At 58.0% G+C, this 18,548-nt stretch overlaps 6 protein-coding genes across 6 annotated transcripts; 4 read left to right on the top strand and 2 right to left on the bottom strand.

Moving 5' to 3' along the window:
* Positions 1-2,942: 2,942 nt before the first annotated feature.
* On the bottom strand, positions 2,943-4,653 carry BKCO1_3700073 (vacuolar sorting-associated protein; the record flags this gene model as incomplete). Its single annotated transcript, XM_020275170.1, has 2 exons — positions 2,943-3,410; positions 3,490-4,653. The coding sequence occupies 2 exons, from the start codon at positions 4,651-4,653 to the stop codon at positions 2,943-2,945; spliced, it is 1,632 nt and encodes a 543-aa protein (XP_020128905.1).
* A 1,225-nt stretch (positions 4,654-5,878) lies between these two features.
* On the top strand, positions 5,879-7,488 carry BKCO1_3700072 (transcription factor tfiiic tau55-related protein; the record flags this gene model as incomplete). The annotated part of the gene is made up of 3 exons (XM_020275169.1): positions 5,879-5,947; positions 6,008-7,010; positions 7,169-7,488. The coding sequence occupies 3 exons, from the start codon at positions 5,879-5,881 to the stop codon at positions 7,486-7,488; spliced, it is 1,392 nt and encodes a 463-aa protein (XP_020128904.1).
* A 1,350-nt stretch (positions 7,489-8,838) lies between these two features.
* BKCO1_3700071 (coatomer protein subunit alpha) lies at positions 8,839-12,719 on the bottom strand (the record flags this gene model as incomplete). The annotated part of the gene is made up of 5 exons (XM_020275168.1): positions 8,839-10,205; positions 10,265-12,163; positions 12,219-12,538; positions 12,591-12,620; positions 12,673-12,719. 5 exons carry the CDS (start codon positions 12,717-12,719, stop codon positions 8,839-8,841), a joined length of 3,663 nt encoding a protein of 1,220 aa, XP_020128903.1.
* Positions 12,720-14,033: 1,314 nt separating this feature from the next.
* Positions 14,034-14,945, top strand: BKCO1_3700070 (e3 ubiquitin-protein ligase mgrn1-like; the record flags this gene model as incomplete). Its single annotated transcript, XM_020275167.1, has 1 exon — positions 14,034-14,945. One exon carries the CDS (start codon positions 14,034-14,036, stop codon positions 14,943-14,945), a length of 912 nt encoding a protein of 303 aa, XP_020128902.1.
* Positions 14,946-15,914: 969 nt separating this feature from the next.
* BKCO1_3700069 (spherulin-1b precursor) lies at positions 15,915-16,724 on the top strand (the record flags this gene model as incomplete). The annotated part of the gene is made up of 1 exon (XM_020275165.1): positions 15,915-16,724. The coding sequence occupies one exon, from the start codon at positions 15,915-15,917 to the stop codon at positions 16,722-16,724; it is 810 nt and encodes a 269-aa protein (XP_020128794.1).
* Positions 16,725-17,407: 683 nt separating this feature from the next.
* BKCO1_3700068 (prohibitin) lies at positions 17,408-18,516 on the top strand (the record flags this gene model as incomplete). Its single annotated transcript, XM_020275164.1, has 4 exons — positions 17,408-17,582; positions 17,637-17,705; positions 17,792-18,147; positions 18,199-18,516. 4 exons carry the CDS (start codon positions 17,408-17,410, stop codon positions 18,514-18,516), a joined length of 918 nt encoding a protein of 305 aa, XP_020128795.1.
* Positions 18,517-18,548: the final 32 nt, after the last annotated feature.

The following is an 18,548-nucleotide window of genomic DNA, read 5'->3' as shown; positions in this document are numbered from 1 at the left end:
CGTAGGTGAGCAGCAGGAGGCTGAGTAGTGGAGGGCTGAATAGGGAAAGGTTGGGTGATAGTGGTATAGCAGCGGAATCGGAACAGATGAGCAAGAGATGAGTAAGGCTGAGGGGCCTCCAGGCCCAATGCGGACACAGGTGCGGCGGCAGTGGGCGGCGACAAGCAAGAGGGTGACTAGGGTGGCTGGTCGCGAGAGGATGGTGAGAGTTGGTATCCGGTGACCTGGCGGGAGCTTGCCTGGTGCACAGCTCGGGGCTAGCGACGCTAGGTCCGGCGGGAGGAGATGTAGATCTTGGTGGGACACAGAGCGAGCGCGCGGTGCGCAGGGCGGCGCTGGGCGGCGCTGGAAGATTGCGGCGCGGGGGTCAGGGTCGCGTTTCGTCGAGAGCAGCACTGGAGGGTTGGGAGCAGACAAGGCCACAGGCGGGAGGGCGAGGGTGATATGCAGCTAGCTGGACATGTCGTTGGCCTCCCTAGCATGGCGCCGCGATAATGGATAATGATGACGATAAGGCCGAGCGGCGGGCGTGCGCAATCCTGCGGCGGCCCGACCTGATCACCATCTCTCCGACCTCGCCGCCGACCACTGTGTCTGTATGACTCTCACTCGCGCGGTACGTACTTCTGCACGAGCTTTTCGCGCCAGCCGTGTCGCCGGCGCCCAGAACCACCAGCAACCCGCGCCGCAGCCGGCTCCAACGACCGGACACGCGCGCTGCCCTCTTCGCCCCGTCGCCAGTCGCCAGTTGCCAGTCGCCAGTCGCCAGTCGCCAGTTTACCCCGCATTCCAGCGCGCATCGCCTTCGCTCCCAGGGGTTTTCCATTCTTGCTTCGATGCGGCGACTGCCCGCCCCCACCGCAGCATCCCTTACTTGGAGCAAGGCGAAGCCGCCCCACTGCCGCGTTGCACGAAAATGGCACGGGTGTCGTGGTGTGAGCGGCGAATCTCTCACGACCACATAGCAAGCAACGGGCACGCGCGCCCACGGCCTGAACCCCGTCGGTCATTGCGCGTGCACCCGTGCCAGCAGGGCTGATGATGGCTCCGGCGTACGCTGCTGCCCTTCAGGGTCTGCTCTGCCCAAGGGGCCAGGCCTGCCAGCGCAACCGTTTTGAAACCGTCTCGCGCAGCCAGTGTCGCGTGCTCCTACCCTCCCTGTGTTCGCTCTCCTCGCCCTGCTACGCAATGATTGTCGGGAGCTAAGCATCGGCCGCCGAAAACGGACAGCCTGCCTTACCGCTGCTCATCAACCCCCGCCGTCGCCGCACCACCCTCGGTCGGTGGAGCTTGGTGGCCTCGTGAGTGGCGTAAAAAGACAAGCGTGGCCGGGGAAAAATTAAAACAAATAAAACGGCAACGCCTACGCAGCAATAATAAATCCGGATGCCAACGCCGGCGCCGTCAGTGCGGCTTTGCGCTGGCCTTCCGCTACGTCCACCCGCCACTATCAATTACCTAAGTCGGCGGCACGTCTCGCCTCACGCCTTCTCATCCTGCCGCCCGGCCCTGCTGCAGACTACCCCTCGCTCTGCGCCCCCCCTTCCCTTCGAAGCTTTCTCGGAGACAGGCCGGGGCTACTGCATTCTGCTCACGCAATCGCCTTGCCGCGACATGTAATATGCAGGCTGCACTTAGCTGAGTCAAGCGCTTGCGCCTTTCTGGGCCACGGTTGCATAAGCACGTGTCAAGTCACTGCGTGCCCTTCATCCGACTCCTTCCTCGCCCAACGGCGAGCTCGGCTATCTCCAATCCGTAGACTACCTAAACCCAAAGACAAACCTTATCACGCCGTGACTTCCTGTTGCTAGCTCGTCGGAGTTACTTTCTCCCCTCTCCCCGCCCGCTCGGGAATTAACGGACGGCGTCATCTCGCGCCAAGTGATGCGAATACGAAAAGAGTAGGAGCCTATTATTTCCCGGCGCGTCTTGACTTCAGAAGTAGCAAGTAAATGAACAGAAACGACTGACATCATCCTATGTCGAGACAACACCCTATTTGTCGTCCCCCCGGTCGCTCGCACTTCTTCCCGAGCGACATCGCAACACCGTCTTCACTACTGCCGCGACCACCGCAAAGCTTTTTTGCACCGGCCAAGCGGAATGGAAAGAGGAGGGAAACCAAAGTCCTAGGTGCGCAAGCGGGACTATTGGAGGCAGATGCAAGAGAAAGGCGGCAGCAGTAGTAGGAGTCATGGTGGCTTGAGAAGTGCCATATGGCTCTTGCTCGCTCGCCTGCTTTAGTCCATTTCCCCGCACGACGTAGATGCGACATACATACAACTTGCACGTCTGTAGCTGCCGCGCGCTATCATCTCTACCTGCCACGGCAATAGCCGAACCAAGGTAGTCTGGCATGTCAGACACGGAACGGTACTACTTCCACTGCTCGGTATTCGCTACCATGGATGGTCGCACCGGTACGCTAACCAAATCCTTTTACCGCACGATCTTGTCCCAGCCTGACGTACTTTTCTTCTCATGGCCATTGACTTCTAATCTGTATGTATATGTATCTCAAAGTTTCGCATCTGTAGTAATCTTATATCCATGGGACCTTATTGGTCTCTAGGTCTGACAAGTATTCGAAACGTGCTCATTCCGTATGGAAAAGGGAGAGGAGGTACCGTCCACTATTGGTGTGGCGCGAGATCCCGTCCAATAATGGCATCCCGTCAACGGGATCATCTTTCGTGTCTCCGCGAGCAGAGATTCCCCAAAGGTGACAGTGTGATCCAAAAACCTGCTTACCCAAACTCCGACCGTTTCCAAGGTCAATCCCCAAAAAAATCTGCAAAGGAGTGGCTGTGGTATCTGTGCAGGGAACGACAAATGTGCGTATTTCGTGACCGTCATCATCTCATCTTACCTTCCAACAAAGAGGCGGGGCCATCTCTTTCAGTTTTTCACCCTCTTCTTTATCTTCGTTCAAAGACCGGCGCCTATTCCAGTCCAAGCCGGGCAATATCCTCAGGGCTTATCTCCTCCCCCTCGCCAGCGCCCGTCCACCTCTTGGCCCTCCTTCCGCCAACAAATTCCTTAATGATGCAATCCCCGTTGCCCTGGCAAACCTTCTTCCGCCCCAGATTCTTGAATCTCGGTCCATACGGGCCATTGACATAGTGATACTGACCAGCAAAACGGTATTGACGCGGGTCAGACAGAGGGTAAAATTTGTCACCCCAATGGCCGACAAAGTAAAACCATTCAATCGGCGCATGCGGCGTCTTCGTGGATGATCTAAGAGTGTCGTTCTGGTAATCATAAGTGTAGCTGTGGACGTTCAACGCCGGATCCCAAAGTGGACCACGATCCGTGATGTCGTGTAGGAGGCCCCAAGGAAGGATGTATGAGTGGGTCCCCGGAGTAGCGTACATGGCATGAGTGCCTGTTGCAATGTAGCCGACAGGCTGCTCAGTGGTCAGCATCAGTGGCCGACCTAAGGGGACGTAATGATACGTCACTACAGGAAGTATAGGAGTCACTTACCCTTTTACCAATCTTCTCAACTGCATCCCACGCGTACGCCTCGCCAAAGCTATGCTCACTGAAGAACACTGCCTTCGGCTTTCCGTGATGGAAACGGACGACAGTGTGCTCCCAATCACCGACGTGATTGCCAAAGCGCACGTTGAGTACAACGTTGCCAAGATTGTAGCTGTAGAAAAAGAACCAGAACGCATCGACAACCCCATCGCCTTTGTCAATCGTGACCAATACAGCCGGAGCATCGCTACGTCCACCAGGGCTGTGGTGCTTTTTACCTGCAGTCCAGTCCAGCGTACGTCGAATCATACGAGGCTCATGATCGATCGGTGCTCCGGATCCATCTTCGTAAACGACCTCTTCTCCCTCTGGCGTATCGGTAGGAGTAGCGTCCACAAGAGCCGTTGGATCGGGTCGTTCACCGCCCTTCTCCTTGATGTCACCAATGCCCGCTTCATACCAAGTGTCATAGTCATCCGTTGGGTCGTCATCTATGCTCCCATCTCCACCAGGGTGCTGTTCCCAGCCATCGTCATCATAACGCCCACCTGACTTTGTGGGGACGTTGGATTCCCCACTGAGCCATGCTGGGCGCTCTTCCACGTTATCGTCGCTCTGGAGGTACACAGAGTAACCAAACTCGTTGAGCTCGTCAAGATCGGTAAGGTTAGGGTGATCCGATTTGGCCTGAATCGGAGTGTAGTTGAGGTGCGGAGTTGTGTGAATGAGGTGGTCGGCGATATCACACGGCCAGAACTTTTCACCAGAGAAAAGGTGCATCAACGGCGCATGGTCGAGCACGTACTTGGGAATCTCGCGGAGAGCGCGTTCGTCGTCGGACCAATCCTCTGGCCTCGACTTGCCGCTTGTCCAAAACTCGCTGAAATCAAGGAGATGTTCGTCGGTGAGAGCTGCCTGAGCTGCATCACCATCTTTTCTGTGGGATTTGTTCACCCACTTGGAGCGGTTTAGATGTGTTATGCCGCAGAAGCCAAACCACTGGCAGGTTTTCCGCTCAATCCACGACCGTGAGCTGGCAATCCATTCGGCTTCCTCCAATCCCTCGGCGCCAGCTTGGTGATGGGTATTTTGGTACAGTTGAGAAATCGAGAAGAGACTGAGGAAAGTCGAGGCAAGCGCAACGGAGATGCGTTTGCCCCTCTTCATTTGTGTCTCGGTGGTTTCTACGAGCTCTTTACTGCTCGTAGTGGACAGGTCGGGAGGATGGCAAGCTTCAGATATGGGGGTGTTTGTATCTTCGTGGGGAGGAGAATGGCAACGCTGTTGCGGAACGTCTACCAGAGGCGTGGGAATATCAACAAAAGGCGCGGTAGGGCTGGCTACCGACTGTGGGCTGAACGAGTGGAAGGCGGCGGAAGAGTGAGGAACGAGAGGGAGGGCAGGCGGCAAGGCATGATGAAGTACGAGCGGTGCCTGGCCGGCATGGTCTAAAAGCACGGGCACTAAGAGAGAAGACACACTTGTGTTAGCCGTTTCTGGAGCGAGAGTGCAAGTGACGATGGGCTGTCTTACTGGTGTGAGGTCAGAGATCCGGCTTGGCGTGATGCTTCTCGGGCGTCCGAAGATGCCGGACGACGGTTACCAGCTCGGGGCTGGATCGGACGGTAGGCTGCGGGACCAGTTGCGATGCTAATGGAAGGCTTCGGATGATCGGCAGCAAGCATGGCCAGCAGGCCACAATGTGAGTGGGCAGCGGGGCGCGTGAGGTGAGCGCGGCGGACTTAAGCAGGCGGCGGGGGTGCGATGGCGGGACTCAGGGCCGAGAGCGAGAGGGGCAGGAAGGCGGATGGCTGTGCTGACACATCAACTCAGGCGCTGCTTATCGCGGCCGGGCCGGCTGGGAAGGGACGGTGGACGGTAATGCGGGGCAAAGGGCGACGGAGGATGGGAGGGCAGCCGCGAGCATCCGCAGCGCAGCGCCGGAGCAGGAGGGGGCATGCATGACCAGCGGGCGGATGAGACGGATCAGCCCTACCCTACTCCCCGGGCTACGTCACGGCGGCGGCGTGCGGCTCTGGCCCGCTCCCGGCCTCTGCTCGAGCCACTGGCGATCGGCGCTAAGCACTTGGTCGTAGCTTGTCGCGACTTGCAACCACCACGCGCCTCCGCGATCCACTCTCCGCGCGGCTTTGCATCGCCCAGAGTACAGCCTGTGTTTGTCGCGAGCGGTCGCTGCCCAAGCCGCCGCAGCCTCGAGCATCGCGCCTCGACGGGGAGCACTTGCATCGGCGCGTTGACGGCGCGTTGACAGCTCGCCTTGTAAATTTTCCGACCGCGCCGTGCCGGCCGCGCATGATGAGTAACAGCCGCACACTCACATCTGCCCACGATCCTGCTTTACCGTCGTGAACCACCGGCCACAGCACCCGCCATGGCGCCCGCGCAGAACGGCGCCGACCCGGATGAGTGGGAGTACGAATACAGCACCACCGAGACCCAGGTGTGAATCCAGAAAAGCCATGTGGCACCGTTGGACCGGCTCCTGACATGTCTGCTGCAGGACTTTTTCGTGACGCTCGATCTCACCTCACGCATCATGTCCATGCAGTCCAAGAAGGGCTACGTCCGCTTGGAGCACGACATTTTTGCTGCCGACGACGCGGACAAGGACGGGGAGCACGAGCAAGACGACGCCGCCGATCCGGCCGAAGGAAACGCTACCCCACACAAGCCGCCGTCACCCGAGCCCGGAGAGTACGACCGCATTCAGATAGTGGGGCTTGAAGACGACAATCCCATTGTATCCTACCAGGGCCATATATACAGCTGCCAATGGGCATCGACAATCGGCACCGACCTTCTCTTCACCAGAGCCGTCGCGCCAGAAGACGGCGAAGACCAGGCCGCAGAGCCGTTGCGCAAGCTTGGCACCTTCGACCTGCTGGGAGCAAGTTCAGCACGCCTCGTTGCTACCACGGCAAGACTGAGGCCAAGGATCGGTCCAAGGGGGCCAACGCAACCCCAGCCTGCTCCCGCCGCCCACCCTTTCGCACCTATCGAGAATACAGACAGCACAGAGGTCGTCAAGTTCCCCCTCCCGGAATATGCGACACGCGCGCAAAGGCGTCAGGCAACTTTCCTCGAGCAGCTGAGTGCTATCAAAACCCGGCTCGGGGAGAAAGACAAGGTAAAGCCGTCGGCATATACAAGCCGCGGAGCCAACATCAAGCCCGGCGAGGACGATGGCACCCAGGGTCAGCGCATTTTCGTCACTTCCCCAAGCCCTCCTCGTGTTGGCGATTTCACCTTCATCACTGAAGATGGAAGCGACCCACCAAGCCCGAAAAGTCCACGGCAGAGCCCCAAGCGGAAACCGTCCCCAGCCCAGGATCGGTCTCCGAACAAGCGAGCGCGTCGTGGAGGGGCTAGATTGGGCTCGCCTTCCCGTGCAAGAGCAGCACATGCGCTACAGGAAACCAGCCCCTTGAGGAATGAGCTATCTGGCGCTGCTGGTCTCAGTGCGGAAAGAGCCACACCTGCTACCTGGGACGAGCTCGACCTAGGTAACGACGCAGCCTGAACCTCTTCATCTCTACACATTCAAGTGACACTACACTCTATGAGCGCTGACGATTCTCGGTTTCCGTGTTCGGTAAGGCAGCGCTCCCGCATCCTGATCCCCGCCTAGACTTTCCCCAGGGCTGATGACGAGCCGTAACAGGCCCTTACCTGAACCTCACTTCCAACCGCCATCTCTCACGCATCCGCCACCCCAATATCACCATGCCCGAGCCGTCGGCCTTCAGAGCCTTCCTCATCGTCATCGCCGCTCTGATGTGCCTCCGCAACATCGACGACCACCCTCACTCCGACGACGAGTCTATTTCCAGCTACGACTCCTGCTCCGACGACGACACCACCCGCTCGCTGGCCGACTACCCCCGTCATGGATCCTCACGCGTCCACCACCACCACCGCCAGCACCACCACGAAGACCACATTCCGTACGCTCCCCGACTCATCTCTCGGCACATTGCGTGAGAGACGGCGGACCATGATCCTCTGACCTTTCCCCGAGAAACAACATCTTGGCCTGCGACTGGGACGGGGCCTGTGCATTTCAAAATCATCAGATATGGCGCATGGAGTCTGGGCAAATTTGATCATGTGCTTGCTACCGAACCGGGCTCTCCTTCGTCCCTACCTCGCTATCCAGAAGATTGGCAAATTGTGTTCATCGAAACAAAGGGCCGCGGTAACCCGCCGGAAGCTTTTGGTTGGCGAAGGCTGTTGCAAATCAGCAAGCAAGGCGGCTTTTGCAAGTGACTTCGTAGTGGGTAGCTAAATACCCTGACTTTTTTTTTTCTTTCATCTTATCTCTGACTCTACGGCATGTTGCATACGTCTCTTGGTGACCAATGGTGAAAAAAAGAAAAAAGAGCGAGGATCTGACGAGATATATCATGTTTGACGTCTCTCAGCACCCCGCACCCCCCAAGCAGTTGGCCCAATTAATGAATCCAAGAGTAGTTTGGCGTAGCCCACAGCCCTCACAAGTGCCACACTCCGTGTAGGCCATTAGAGAGAGGACAATCCATTGAGTTCAAACGTCAAGAACATCTCGAGACATCTCACTCGTGCACGCGCGGAAAGCTCAACACGGATAAGGTTCCAAAACGAAACCCCCTTCCAACACCAAGACTTTGTCACACATGAGCTTGTAGAAGGCTTCTGAAGAGGACTAAGGGCCTTCTAGATTGCGGTAGAAAACGGTTTCTTGATGGCAAAGCATGCCTCGCAGCCTGGGCTTGCCTACTGTTGTAGTACACTTCACCCAACTGAGGTTCTACCACTTCCCGCACGACCCACATGTGCCTCGGTTTGCAGACGTAGTCCACGCGAGGTCTCGGTTGCAGATACATACATAATACGTACGTACCTTCGAAAAATACGTCCCTCAAACAGCAGCGCGGGCTTCCTCATAGAGAATGTAGCCAAACTTGAAGCATCATCATCTCCAGTAGCGCAACAATCCTAAATTTTGTGTCTCATACGCTCCATGCAAGGGCAAAAAAACAAGTTCAAAAAAACAAAAAGACGATCGAAGAAAAAAAACATGAATCCTATCTTTTTCTACCTCACGAAGATAAGAGACTCTCCCCTCTCCCCTACCCTCCCCTTCACAGCGCACACACAAAAGTACGAGCTTTCAACACCAGCAACGCGGCCATGTGCAGCGCCCGCCTCCAGAGTCATTGCGTCATTTCTTCGAGACCGTCGTCCGCTCAATCCCTTAAAAAACCCACCCCCGCCACCATAACCGCCCACCCACCTCCATTACTCTTTTTGTACCAAACATGGATAGCTTACTTCACCTCCCCCCCTCCCACTTCACAAACACAGCCTCAGGCCGCTCGCCGGCGCACCGAGCTGGCACACCTCGCAGACCTTGCAGACGGTGCCCTTGAACTTGGCCTGGTACTTGACGCCGCAGTACTGGCAAGCGACGCTGGGCGAGCCCGTGTAGATGGGCGTGTAGCTCGCCGCGCAGATCTCAAAGTCGGCGAACGTGTCGAAGTCGATTTCGACCGCGTCGTTGGGGTTGCGCTCGCAGACGGCCTTGATCTTGCGCGCGCTCTCCTTGAACCTGGCGTTCGTCGACCCGCGGTCCAGCAGGGTGTTGGCGAACGACAGCGCGCTGTTGTGCTGCCTGTTCTTGTGGGAGAAGTTCATCGCGGCGAAGAGGGCCAGCGCCTTGTGCGCCGGCTCGATTTCCGGCACGGTGAAGTAGGCGGCCAGCTCGAACGCGCGTTTTCTTGCCTCTTCGTCGAGTGCCGAAATGTCCTGGCTGCTGTTGGTCAGACGGCGGCGCTCGAGCTCGATGCTCATGGCCAGTGTGTACTGGCCAGCAGTTGCGATGAGCCTCTTGGCCTCTGCAACCTCGGCCTGAGTGGTGACGGCATTGAGCAGCATCAAGTGCAGGATCTTCTTCCAGGTCTGGACACCATCTTCCAGCTTGTTGGTGCGCATCGCGTTCTTGCCCGCAGCAAACTCCGCAGCAGTGATGGATTCCAGGTCCCGAGGAATAATGGGAAGAACCTTTCTGGAGTCGGTCTCATCAACTGTCCTTCGCACGTAGTTCACAAGCGGAGGCAGGCCAACGCTTGCAGGCAAGAATGTCCTTGAGGCCTGGTAAATCTCCTGGAATCTCCACTCGATCGGCTTGAAGTTGACGGCGCCGACTTGCCTGTTGAGAAGCTGCATTGCGCTCTCAAACGAACCACCAGCAACGTGATCGGCCGCAATGGGGGAATTCCTTGTCCACATATCGGCCTCGCTGCTGCCAGCACCAGCCTCGACACTTTCGACATTAACGAAGTCGTCTTCGACCTCAATGTCATCGTCGCCTCCCATATCCCAGCCAGCCGCGTCTTCATCTTCCTCAGCATCCTCAAATCCACCATCGCGCTGAGCGTCTTCAGTCTCGATGAGATCCTCGTCACCATAGCCGTTGGTGGCTGGCGCCAATTCGTCCGCATCCAGCTCCTCACCCATCAATGCCTTCTCGAAGACGGAAGCGCCAGAGCTCTTGACAGGCCAGTTGGCGGTGTAAGTAGGGACGACAGGCTTAGGAGGGGCCAGGGGCTGGCCAATCTCCGGAACAGAAATTTGGTCCTCGGTCAACCCGCTGGCTTCGAGAATATTTTGGCATTCTTCCTCCAGCCCATTTGACTTGGCCAGCATGTACGCCAGGGGGTCTAAAATGCAATCAGTCTCATCGAATACAGATACATGATCTCTCCCGAGCGGTACTCACATTGGTCAATCTCCTTGAACATCTCGATCCGGCTCTCGACGTCGCCAAGATAGATAGCGTTCTGGAATCGAGAAGTCATGTCACCCCGGTGCTCCGCAATCTTGGCCATGCGGGTGAGCTTTTCTCTGTCACCTGTGGAGAGGTACAAGAAGGAGAGTTTGTCGAATGTGCGCAGCTTTTGGTAGGTCATCTCGACGACCTTGTGGTTTCCATGAGCGAGAGCCTCGGCGCTGAGACGGGTCCACAGCTTGGGCCTGTCAAGCTGCTTGGCCATCTCGACCGCAACATCGAGGTTGCCGCACTCAATCGCGAGCTCGAACCTAGTTTGTGGGTCCTGGACGAACTGAAGTGCGATCTCCGGGTAGCCCTTCTTCTGCAGGTAGGCGATAATGCTCTGGCCAACGAGACTGGAGGTCTTGATGATGTTGAGCATCTCGTCATAGTTGCGCTTGATCAGAGCGAGCTTGAAGCGGTATTCGGTCGGGTCAATCTGGAGAATCTTGGGCTTGGCGGAGCGGTCCAAGCAGTAGACGTTGCGGCCCTTGACTCTAACGAGGTAAACAGTATGCTCCAGAGTACGTACGATACCGTTGTCACCGTTCATGAGCGTGTACTTGATGTGGTTCAAGGTGGAGTAGAGAAGGACGCCGGCATCATCCCACGTGGCACTCTTAATCCTGATGGTCTCGTGCAGAGTGCTGACCTGCTCGAGGCTCTTCGTGACAATCGTGACATTGTGTTTGCTCAGGAGCGCAGCATGAAGGCCATCGTTGGACCAAACGACGTACTTGACGCCGTTGACGGAGAGTTCGGCGAGGTGCTTCTTCTGCTGAATGTCGTAGAGAACCACAGAAGTGGGAGTGATCAGAAGAAGGCAGCCGGTACCACCAAAGTAAATGTCAGTAGTGCCGTGAGGCGGCTTGATCGTCTTAGTCGTAGAGTTGGCCAGATCCTTAATGTCGATTTGCTGGTTGGCCTGGTTGAAGACGGCGAACCTGTTGCGAGCAACGAATACCGCAGAGTTGCCGGATCCACGCTTGGTGTCCGTTGGCTCAACGGCACCGCTAGCATCGCGGGGCAAGCTAATGAGCTCGTAACAACCTCCATCGGCGGGTGAGGTTACCAGAATCGCGCGTTCGGCAGGATTGTATGATAACGTTCTCGGAGGGACCCATGGGCTGCCCAGCTTCTTCAGCGACAGCATCGACGGCGATTCAAGGTTCTTGGTGAAATCGTAAGAGCGCACGTGTTTCTCCTTGGTGATGTAGAAGAGCTGGTTCTGGTAGACGGCAGAAGCAGGCCTTTCACGTTCGAGCTTGAAAACCATCACACCGTTGTCGTGGCCAGCAGCGAACAGGTTGATCTCCGGGTGGGCGGCAATGACCCAGAAGCGGTCATTTTCCCTCTTGAAAGACTGCACAGAGGTGCGCTTGTTCAAATCCCAAACCCGAATGGACTTGTCCTCGCCGACGGAAAGAATCAGGTCCTGGTGCGGGTGGAACAAGCAGGCAGAGACGTTCTGGAAATGCCCTCTGCAGGTGTCCACCTCCCAAGCCTTGGTTTCGCTCATCCTCCACAACTTGACCAGCCTGTCATCGCCGGCAGAGACGATCAATGGAAGCGTGGGGTGGAACGAAACCCAATTGACACCACGGTCGTGTCCCTCCAGCACAAACTTCACAACGGCATCAGTGTTGCCAAACATGTCCGCTTGGTTCGCATTGGCGCGTGCCATCTGGTCTTCGAACGTCATCGAGGTCGGCGCAGAGTGTTTCTTGCGGAGGCCGGAAATGTCCCAGACGCGGACGGACTGATCGAGCGAGGCGGAGACGACGAGATCGTCCTTGGGATGGAACTGCGCGCACATTGTATAATGGTTGTGGCCAGTCATGGTGCAAACTGGAGAGCTTTGTCAGTCTCACAATTACGTGGCTTCAGCGCAATGGCGACGTACTGAGAGAGCGGTTCTGCCAGTTCCATATCCTGATGGTCTGGTCATCCGAGGAGGACAGAATCCACGGGAGTTCATGGTGGAAGAAGACGGTGCGCACATAGTCCAAGTGGCCGTTGAGGGTAAACAGGCAGCGGCGCGTCTGATACGACCACACCTTGATCTTGTAGTCGTCTCCTCCTGAGACGAAGAGGGGCTGGGTCTTGTGGAAGTCGATGCCGCGGACAGGACCATCGTGTTCCTCGAATCGGTCGATGAGGGTGCCCATGCGGTAGTCCCAGAGCTGGATCGTGGACGAATGCAGGGAGACGAGGATCCATGGCCTGTCAGACGTCAGTGGGCAGCGGGACGGCGGGACAGTGTTGCAAAGCGCACCGCTTGGGGTGGAAGGCAATGCCCTTCGCCCTGGACGACTTGGACTCGAACTGAGAGGCAGTCAGCGCAGCTGTTGGGGGACGACGGCGCAGCGCGACTTGCCTTGGTTAGCATGTTCGGGGTGGACATGATGGGCGTTCAGGGAGAAGCCGCAGCTTCACGCAAGGCAGAGGAAGTCGCGCAGGGCCAATCGGTTCGCAGGCAGCCGGCGAGAGGTAGAGAGCGACGGCGGGGGGCGGAGGAGGGAAAGGAGAGCTGGCGTTGAGGGTATGGGGAGGTTCGGCACCCGGCCAGCTTGAGCTTCGCCAGAACACAATGCGTGCCTACCGTGGACGGTGAAGTGTCCAGTATGCTGCGGCGCCGCCGATGTTTTTCCGGAGCCCTGCCAAGGCCGCCGCGGAGGAGGAGGAAGCGGCCGCGCAAGACACACGTGCCCCGCCCGGCGGACACGGCTGCGGCCTGAGGGCTGAGGGCTGATGAGGCGCTGTGCTTGCGCCTCCGCCGCCGGGTCATTGCGCCTCGCGTGACGGCATCGCAGCGCCAGCCCAGCGCCCCCCGCACGTGCAAGCTCGCCGCTGCAGCGCCTGGACGACGCAGCCCCGCCAAAAAAAATAAGAGCGATCATCCATTGACCAGGCATGGGCATCCCTGACGTCTGCGGTGCGGCAGATCCACTTGCGGCTTTCACACGGCGTTGAGGGCAGCCCGGCGTGCTGATCGTGGCTCTTGATGGCGGCGAGCAGGACCTCTTCGTCATGCATGCGCAGACTGCATCTAGCCACCGTCCAGCCTGTGATACCCCAATCCGCTCCTGTCGCCGCCTGTCGCCGCCTGTCCAGCCCTGTTCCTCAGCGGCTGCCGCCCCGCCAGCTGGTCTACAAAAGCAGCTCCCCGCCATTGCGCCCTCCTCGCAAGAGACGAGAAGCGCTCTGCCTGCTCAACCCGCCTCCGACGTCCCGGCCTGCGACCGAGAGCGGCCAATTCCAGCCCCCTTGCTCTATCCCGCCGTCAGCGACGAAGTACCTCAGCGCCACTGCTCCTCCCGTCCGAGCCGGCCTGTTCTGACCGGTTCTCTCCCGCGCACACAAACGGCTTGCCCCTCTAGTGCCCTCTACCCCTCGTCCGCCTAGTCTTGGGAGGAAGCTGCCTCTGCTGCCTGGCGCTCGGTGCCGCTGCCATCCCACGATAAGAGGGGCCGGCGCATTGCCCGTCAGTCAATGAGGCGCATCGGCTTTCCCGCTCTGCCATCGTCGCCCTAGCAGTGCAGTCCTCCGCATCGTATCGCCTGGAGAAGATGGTCCTATCGCGAGTCCCACTCCACATCGGAAAAGGGCCTTGCAGCATAGCTCGAACGTCCAAGTGCAAAGCTACGTCATTGCTGCGGGAAAAAAGCCAAGATCGTCGACCACGCGTGGGCTCATTGTGAGCGGAGCGGTGGAGATTATGGAGGGACCGAGATATCCTCCGGTGTTTGATGCGCCGCTGAACCCACCAGCCAGTCCTCCAACCCCGCGTTGCCCGTACTTGGCTGCGTCCCACTACATACATCTCCACGACCCGCCACCACCGTACGAGCAGCACGTCGACTCGGCACATCCGGCGCCCTCGCCGCCGCAGGAAAGCGCTGAGCGAAAGGCTCCCGCTTACAAATTTTTTTTTCCTCAGACCCAAGGCTACACCTCCTCGGCCGACTCGTCCGATATCTCGAGCCCGTCCGCAATGGAGGACGATTCGTCGGCAGACGACTCAGACTCACTACTGAGCGAGCTGCCGCACCAGGAAGACAAGCCCATCATCACCGTCAAGGATGGTGATTTCGATGTTGAGGAAATCACCGAGGACGACATCGGATATGACAGCGACGTCGAAGTCGTCCGTCCCGATGGGTTTGAGGAGGCAACCGGAGCAAAGAATTTAGCTGGATGCACCGGCGACGACGCCGGTATCTCGGAGAGCTTCGAAGAACTCAACTGTGACGATGAGTCTGTCAACACCGACGAGGAACTGCGCCGGCGGATGGAGCGTAAGAAGCGGCGTTGGAGCACTCGGCCATTCAAGCGCACACACAGTCAGATCGTTGGCAGCGATACCGACGACGCTGATCTCGACGGACTTGGCACCTATGGCGCAGGATCTGGGGCGCGTCGATTGAGACGCAAACTGAACGGTGGACGGCGGGAGAGGTCATCGCTAATATTCGAAGACGTCGGCGAAGGAGATGACGAAGAAGAGCACGCCAGCAGCGCGTCGATGCCACCCGACACAGAAGGACTACAGTCCCTTCCCTTTTGGGTGCTGCAAGAGAATCGCATGGAGCTAGATTCCGGCTCCAGCGGGCCGCCTTCGGTGGCATAAGCGTCGTTGAAGAGTGAGTTTCGAGCGTTTGGTTGGGCGGTTGTGCTCAGCCGCCGCCGTCCACCACAGCCTCGATTTGGCGCCCAATCACAACGCCGGCCAGCATTCCACCCTGGCTTCGGCATCTGCGCATCCGAGAAACGCTCTGTTTCGGCACCCAGGCATTCCTGCGAGTTGGACGCCCGCTTCTGGCTGGTCGCAAGAGCTGGCGCACCGAAGGCGTTTCCAGGGCTTTGTTCCATGTTTCCCACGACTGTAACGACAGCGCATAGAATCCCGTCCTTTCAGCACTGCTATTGGCTTAATTGTGGTTGGTTACGAATCTCGTTTCGTCTCGGTGTGGCAGTCTACGGCGAATTTGGAATTTGGAGAGGGTTCGTACTATTTCTAGACCTGCTTACAATGTATCGTCGAGCGAACGACCCGCTTATGCGGTTGTGGCTGCCATCTAGCTTGTCCCGCAACTATATTCGACATCGCGTCCTGCGCAGCATCCTGCGCAGCTGTGCCACACTGTTCGCGCTGCCCTTTGGCCATTCATGTCCTCAGCTATGTCTAGACCGCTGCCGATACCAACGCCCAGTATAAGCTTATGATTTTGAGTGCGAATCTGAGTAGAGCGCTAGCTCCACTGCCCTCGTACTTACCCTGTCCGGAAGATGGAGCATCCGAAAAGGCTGCAGCTCGTGCGCAGCATTGTGGCTGGCACCACGAGGGCGTTTCGTGCGCGGAGGTGGTTAGTATGCTGGAAGGGCCGTGAGCGCAGGTGATATAAAGCTGCCGGGTGGTACGCAAGCAATGTCCTTTTCATCATCAACAACAACAACAGCAACACGAAAGTGAACTAAGAACGTTTTCTTTTTCTTTATTTCCATCATCTTTTTATCTCCTCCTCTTGTCTCCTTGAGTCTTTCTCTAACCAGCAATCCGTACACATCAAGAGCGATCCACCACCGCGACATATCAAAAATGCCTTCCAACATCTCCAAGATCCTCGTCGCTGCCCTCGCTGCCGGCGTCTCCGCCCTCCCCTACGACTCTAATTCCTCAAGCTGGGCCACTTCGACCACATCCGCCGTCGCCGCGGCTGCGACGGTCGATAACACTGCCCTGATCGAGAAGCTCAAGGACGCGCCTCGTGCCATCGACCGCTTCAAGCTCCTGCTCACCAAAGACGGGGCAGGCAACGAGCTGCTGCCGGCGGACGAGCTGCAGAAGGTCATCGCCTTCGACTTCACGGCCGACGTCGACCCGGGCCAGGGCAAGGGCGGCGCGGCCAAGGCGGCGCAGATCAACAACTTCCCCATCCTCACCGACCTGGGCATCTCGACGACCGTCGGCTTCCTGGGACCGTGCGGGCTCAACACGCCGCACACCCACCCGCGCGCGACCGAGTTCCTCACGCTGGTCGAGGGCTCGAAGCTGGACTTCGGCTTCATCGTCGAGAACGGGCTCGTCGCCGAGGGCAACAACGCCGAGGTCGCGGGGACCCTGGACAGGCTCGCCGGCGCCGTGTTCCCCATCGGCTCCATCCACTACCAGTTCAACCCCACGTGCGACAACGCCACCTTCGTCGCCACCCTCAACAGCGTGGACCCCGGCACCAGCCAGGTTGCGCAGAACTTTTTTGGCTTGAACGGCGACATCGTCCAGGCCACGCTTGGCTTCCCGGAGCAGCTGGACGGCGCGGACCTCGAGGCTTTCAAGGCGAAGATCCCGGCGAATGTGGCTCTCGGCGTAGAGCAGTGCCTGCAGACCTGCAACATCCCTAAGAACTAAGTGAACCGGAACGGCAATGTATATAGATAGACGGGAGTGTTTGTATATGTCGATACGGGGACTGTTATAGATCGAGATGCTGGTTTGTCTGGCTGGCTTCTTTCTTTTGCTTTCTTTTTCTTCCACCTAAATGATGCTAGAATCACGATTGATACACTCGGTATATAGACCTGTCGTTACTGTTTGCAAATAGATGAATAATGGCCAAACCCCTTTTTGAGACCTTTGAGTCCCATGGCTTTCGAGGTCCAGTATGTCCCACGAAGTTCTCAAAGATAAGATGTTGGGCGGCGCCGCTGTGGGTAGTGTTAGTACGGTGGGACAACGCTACTCTGCGTATTAACTTAGACAGAAAGCGAGCGCTTCGAAATGGGATCAAGGCATACTGCTAAGCGATGAAAAGTATGCTATTCTCATGGACGCTTCTGCCAAGCCCAGCGTCGATGAAGTTGTGAAGAGTGGTGATGGTGGTGGTGAGGGAGTAGCGATCGGCCACTTTTTTGTTCCGAGCGCACAGACCATGTCGTCCGGGCAGCGACTCCATCGCAGCCGTCACCATTCGCTCGACACCATTGCTTGCCAATCGCTGTCCACCTCTGCACCGCCCGCTCCTCGCCGTCGCCGACAGCTCCTCCGCACTCGTTCATACCCGTCCTACTCCGCTCGTCCCCGCTCGTTCCGCAATGGCCGACCCGCAAGAGACGTGGCGCAACCTGCAGCGCCGCCTGGTGCAGGCACAGCAACAAGGTCGCCGGTTCGGCGGCAGTGGCGGCCCTGGTAAGGGCGCCTTCGCTGGCATGGGCCTGTTGCTCACCCTCGGCGGTGCTGCCGTGGTCATCAACAACTCGCTGTTCAACGGTGCGCGCTCTTCCCACCAGGTCATTGCGTCGTGAAGCTGACGCCTGCATTCAGTCGACGGAGGTCACCGCGCGATCAAGTATACCAGAATAGGAGGTGTCAGCAAGGAGATCTACAACGAAGGTACATACAGCAGCTCTTTCCCAGCAGACTATTTGCTGCGTCAATGTTGCAACAAAGCTGATCGGTTGTTTGCCGCCGTCTCACAGGCACCCACTTCCGCATTCCGTGGTTCGAGACGCCCATCACCTACGACGTCCGCGCAAAGCCGCGCAATGTTGCCTCCTTGACCGGCACCAAGGACCTGCAGATGGTCAATATCACCTGCCGTGTGCTATCGAGACCCCGCGTCGACGCTCTGCCCCAGATCTACCGCACGCTGGGTTCCGACTACGACGAGCGCGTGCTGCCTTCGATCGTGAACGAGGTGCTCAAGAGCGTCGTCGCTCAGTTCAATGCCAGCCAGCTCATCACCCAGCGTGAGAATGTCAGCAGGCTCGTGAGGGACAACCTGGTGCGGAGAGCGGCGCGGTTCAACATCATGCTGGACGATGTGTCGTTGACGGTAAGCATGTGACCTTGGATGCATGCTCAGATGCTAACGATGGCACCGTAGCACCTTGCCTTCTCTCCCGAATTCACCGCCGCCGTTGAGGCCAAGCAGGTCGCCCAGCAGGAGGCTCAGCGTGCCGCCTTCGTCGTTGACAAGGCCCGCCAGGAGAAGCAGGCTGCCATTGTCCGCGCCCAGGGTGAGGCTCGCTCTGCTGAGCTCATTGGTGATGCTATCAAGAAGTCGCGCAGCTACGTCGACCTGAGGGAGTTCGAGAACGCCAGGACGGTTGCCGGCATTCTGCAGAACAGCGCCAACAAGGTCTACCTCGACTCGGCTGGCCTCGGCCTGAACGTCACTAAGACTGGTCCGGACTCGAAGTAAACGGTTTGATGCATGGGAATTCAGAAAAAGAA

Source organism: Diplodia corticola (genome assembly GCF_001883845.1).
Source record: "Diplodia corticola strain CBS 112549 chromosome Unknown scaffold37, whole genome shotgun sequence".
NCBI lineage: Eukaryota > Fungi > Ascomycota > Dothideomycetes > Botryosphaeriales > Botryosphaeriaceae > Diplodia > Diplodia corticola.
This window is presented reverse-complemented; position numbering and strand designations above follow the sequence as displayed.